General features: G+C 39.7%; 1 protein-coding gene across 1 annotated transcript in view; it reads right to left on the minus strand.

Moving 5' to 3' along the window:
- The window catches only part of RICTOR (RPTOR independent companion of MTOR, complex 2), a 50,393-nt gene that overhangs the window by 23,750 nt on the left and 21,296 nt on the right, over nucleotides 1-5,347 (minus strand). The window contains 2 exon segments of the mRNA XM_010153477.1: nucleotides 774-909; nucleotides 3,115-3,161. Coding sequence (XP_010151779.1) covers nucleotides 774-909; nucleotides 3,115-3,161 — 183 coding nt within the window.

Raw genomic sequence — 5,347 nt, forward strand, 5'->3', positions numbered from 1 at the left:
ATTTGTGAGGATTAATAAGACTATATTCCTCCCTCCCAACCAACACAAGCATCAAGGGAAAGATGATTTTCATGACACTTAAAAGGAATTATAAATGCTGGGTCTTGTTATGTCCTAGCTGGGCAGGGACTTTGTACAAGGGCCTGGAGGGACAGGACAAGAGGTGATGGGTTTAAACTGAAAGCAGGTAGATTTAGATTAGGTAACAGGGAGTAATTCTTCCTGGAGAGGGTGGTGAGGGGCACCGAGACAGGTTGCCCAGAGAAGCTGTGGATGCCCCATCCCTGGAAGTGTTCAAGGCCAGGCTGGATGAGGCTTTGAGCAACCTGGTCTAGTGGAAGGTGTCCCTGCCCATGGCAGGGGAGTTAGAACTAGATGGTCTTTAAAGGTCCCTTCCAACTTAAACCATTCTATAATTCTGTTCTTTCCAGGAAAAGGATTGTTCAAATGACATTTTCCTCTGGCCTGAGACATAAAACTATTCAGTACATAAGAAGAAAGGAAATAGAGAAGGGAAGGATATACACAGCAAAATTTTTTAAAAAATTCAAGTCTTACGTTGCAAGTAATAAAGCTGTATTTAATAAAACTTCTGCTTTAACAGTCATCTTCCCCTGTGTCTCATCTGGACAATTCAAAACTTTAAGTTACATTTCCTAATTACACCCAAAATCGACAGAACTCTTTATTAAAATTCATCTTCCACTAAGTTGCATACAGCAGCACCACTTGCTGCACCACTATTTCCAGTCTTGTAGCTCAAAATTTCTTACCTCTTCTGATTCAAGAAGAAATTCAGTAAACTGACAACCCACCACAGTGAGCTGCTTAGCCTTGGCATAGTCCAGATCCAGGTAGGCATACAATTTACTGCTAGGCTTGTAAAAATATAGCAGTCTTCTTACAAACCTTAAAAAAAAAAAAAAAAGCTACTTTCAGCATGACATGGACAGTCTGACATTATAAACTGATGCTGGTAGAAAAATATGTTATCACTGAATTAGCATCTTGGCAATAAATTTTCAGAAGTTATTAAAAGGGTAGCAGTAATGAGTCTAATCCAACACAGTTTCAGAGATGCAGCTGTACTCTGTGTTATAAAGGGTATTCTTGCCATGACATGACTAAATTAAATAAAGGAACTCAAAATCTCTATGCATAATGAAGCCATGGCTTCCTTATCATTCTCATGCTCATAATTTATTCTGCTGTAATTTATTCTGTGGTGAGTTTCACAGACTATGCTATCAAAATTTAAAGAGCTAAACAAGAATTGTTGACATGACTCTTCTTCAGGTACAATAGTTAACACTACTGTGAAAAATACATTTTTGTGTTCAGGAAAAGGCCGTATTTATTCAGCAACTGTATTTTCATTCACTTCACTTAAGCATTTCTGCAAATGCAGACTCTTACTCAGACTTTCTGAGATCATGGGGAGCAATACAGCTTGAGTTTTGCATTGCAAGAGTAATTCTTCAGCACAGAACATCCCCACCAATTCTCAGCCAAAAAATAAACACACATTTGAGCTTTAAAATAACAGAATGTTCTATCTGAAAGTAGGAACGTCAAGCATTAAGAAAACTTAAGCACTACATTTTTAACTAAAGATGCAAGAAAGCCACTGTCCCCAACTCCAAACGCAGGACCAATTATAAAGGAAACCTGAGGGCTTATTTAAGTTTTTTCAAATGATAAGTATTTTATGCTGGATTGTAATATTAGCAATAAATACATTATTTACACACATTTATATGTTTGTGTATCCATTCTGTGTATACTTAAGTGTGCACAGATGTATACATTGCATTAACTGTATCTCTAATGAAGGAATCTGTATAAACATCTGGAATTTCTCTTTAACAGCCACAAGATCATTACAAGAGCACTAGCAGTAAAAAACCTCCACACTCCACAAAACAATCAACTTATGGAAGGAGAAATAAATGTACTTTACACTTCAAAAAACAAAGTGGCTGAAAATATTTTATGATCAGCAGTGAAACTAGAGAGATTTGGGGCTTAATCAGTTACAATTAAACAAGGGCAACAGCATTTTAGAGGCACTGTTACATCTAACCCATAATCCTGTAGAAAGGATCAACTAACTTAAAGTTTTATGCTAACCTGGTACTACATTTTCTATTTACTTGGCATTAAGTTACTTAGGCACTGAACAATGCTTGAGTGCAGCATGAAGCTGGGGAAATGGAAGCCTGTCCCTTGTCAGCTAGGTAGAGTGGTTGGGGTCATGGCCAGGTACAGAATAGCCATGAAGGTTTCAGGAAGAAAAAAACCCAGAAAAAATACAAATGCAGAATTAAGCTATAGCTATGATTACAATGGGACTACAACTTATGCTGGGAACACCATATAAAAATAGTCAGATTACTTCTTAGTAAACATTTCCAATGGAGCGATGTGAGCCTCTCAGGGTATGTTTTAGGTTTAGGCTTTTCCTCAAATTCAAGCAGAAATTGCTTTCCATGCCTACAAAGACACAACTACTCATATCAAATCAATTTCTAAAATGCATGTTAATAGGGACATCCAAGAACTAATTAGTAACACCACATGCATGAAAGTAATAAAAATATCTTAAAGCCAACAGATATTAAAGGAACTAGAGTTGTACTAGTTTTGCTTTTGGGTTTTCTTTTAAATCACATGTGTAATCCTTGCATTAACAGCAACTAGAAATAACTTCCTATTGTTTTTTGATGAAAGCTGTAACTATGTAACTGTAGACCTACAGACCTATTCAAAATTTGTCAAGTTCTGACATCAAACACTAACGTATGAAATACTGAAGAGGTTTAGTAGTCTTCAAAGTTTAAACTGAGACAGGGTGTTTGCAAAGCTGGTATGCGTCTTGTTAGGGAATAAATATATAAAGTATCTGTGCATAGCTAAAAAAATCTACTAAAGCTTAAAGACCTGTCTATTTAAAACAAACACTGCAACCTAATTATCTAAATTTTTGGGTTTTTTGCTGCTTATCTATGGATTAAGTTTTAGAAATGTGACATATCCAAGGAATAGTTTACTGCGATAGTAAAAAGGTTTTTCTAAATGCCTTTCTTCCAAGAATTCTGTATCATTTTTACATACCTGTGCAATTGTTCATCTTTATAGTTCCTTAGATTTACATTTGGCCACTAGAAAAACAGCAAATATAGCATTATATGAAACTTGTACATCAGTCCTTAATTAGTCCCCAACTATAATAGAAATGAGTAAATTTTATTTTTACCTAGTAATTAAAAGTGTAACTTTTCTTTTATCTTATGATACCTATAAAACCCCCCTTATTTTACTGAACAGCCCACACCTCCGGCTCCAATAATTCAATTTTTTTTTCTAGAGACGGACAGGGAATGTCAGGCACATACTATGATACAAGACCACAATTCTAATGAAAAGAGCAAACTGACATGCTAATGAAAAATAAAGAATTCTGCTCAGTTTCTTCTCTGCAATTAACAAGCAAATTTTGAAATACATAATAGGGAAAAAAATCTGTTATTTTCACTACTAATCAGATGTGGTTTATAACTAATCATTATTTTGTTACAACTAACTTAAATATTGCTTATTGAAGTGGCCTTTAAACTCCTCTGTTGACACTCTGTAAGATGTTTTAAAGAGGATCACAAAGTCTTAACACTCTTACGGACTTAAGAGTTTCCTACTATTAAATTTTTCTCTCTTTTTATAGTCGTCTGTTGTCTCAACGGTTTCAGACTTATTTGTTTTGCTACCGTAAGTACGTTCATGGAAGAGATGGAAAAAAGTTCAAACGTTTTCCTTTCTTACCTAAGAAATACAGTTCTACATTTCAAATTGGTATACTAGTATTAAATTATATAGTGCAGTTGCTACTGATTAGGGAAACGGACTAAGCTCTGATTTATGGTGGAGTTGGAGATCCCTATGGAGGCGAGGAGGGTGTGCAGCAAGCCTGCTGCTCTGCACATCAGAATAGACTTTGGCCTCTTCAGAGACCTGATTGGCAGAGTTCCATGGGACGAGGCCTTGGAGGGAAGAGGGGCCCAAGAAAGCTGGCAAGTATTCAAGGACCTTCTCGTTGAAGCTCAGGAGTGACACATCCCAATGAAGATGGGAAGTCGGCTAAAAGTGGCCACAGGCCTGTGTGGATGAACCAGGGGCAGCTGCTTGACAAAATGAAGCAAAAAAAAGAAGCCTACAGTGAGTGGGAGCAGGGACTGGGAGCCTGGGAGGATTACAGGGAAGTTGTCCGAGAAGCCAGGGATCAGGTATGGAAAGCTAAAGCCCGACAGAATTGAACCTGGCCAGGGACATCAAGGCCAACAAGAAGGGCTTCTATAGGCACACGGGATAAAAGGAAGGTCAGGGAAATCTGGGCCCACTGCGGAAGGAAATGGGAGAGCTGGTTTCCCAGGATAAGGAGAAGGCCAAGGTACTCAATGCTTTTTTTGCCTCAGTCTTCACTGACACGGACACAAGCCATACCCCCAGAGTCACGGAAGCCAAGGGCAGGGACTGGGAGAATGGAGAGCCACCCATGGTCAGTGAGGATCAGGTTCAGGAACACCTGAGGAACCTGAAGGTGCACAAGTCCATGGACCTGATGAAATACATCCACGGGTCCTGAAAGAACTGGCAGCTGAGGTACTAAAGCCACTATCCATCATATCTGAGAAGTTAAGGCAGGCTGGTGAAGTTCTCACTGACTGGCAAAGGGGAAATATAACCCCCATTTTTAAAAAATGGAAATAAGGAGGACCTAGGAAACTACAGGCCAGTCAGTCTCACCTCTGTGCCTGGCAAGATCATGGATCAGATCCTCCTGGAAACCATGCTGAGGCACATGGAGAATGAGGAGGTGGTTGGTGACACATGGCTTCACCAAGGGAAGATTGTGCCTGACATATCTGGTAGCCTTCTACAAAGGGGTCATGACCTTGGTGGATAGAGGACGGACAACCGATTGTCATCTACCCGGACTTGTGCAATGCGTTTGACACCAACTGTCCCACACGACATGCTTGTCTCCAAATTGGAGAAGCATGGATTTGACAGATGGACCGCCCAGTGGATAAGGAACCGGCTTGATGGACGCACTCAGGGTGTTATGATTAATGGCTCAATGTCTGAGTGGAGACCAGTGGCGAGTGGCTTCTCAGGGGTCGGTGTTGGGACCAGTGCTGTTTAACATCTTCGTCAGTGACACAGATGATGAGATTGAGTGCACCCCCTGCAAGTCTGCTGATTGGAGGAAAGAGATGTCATCCAGGACCTGGACAGGCTGGAGAAGTGGACCACTGCCAACCTCATGAAGTTCAACACGGCGCAGCGACAG

Source organism: Eurypyga helias, unplaced genomic scaffold, assembly GCF_000690775.1.
Source record: "Eurypyga helias isolate BGI_N326 unplaced genomic scaffold, ASM69077v1 scaffold4526, whole genome shotgun sequence".
Taxonomy (NCBI): Eukaryota; Metazoa; Chordata; class Aves; order Eurypygiformes; family Eurypygidae; genus Eurypyga; species Eurypyga helias.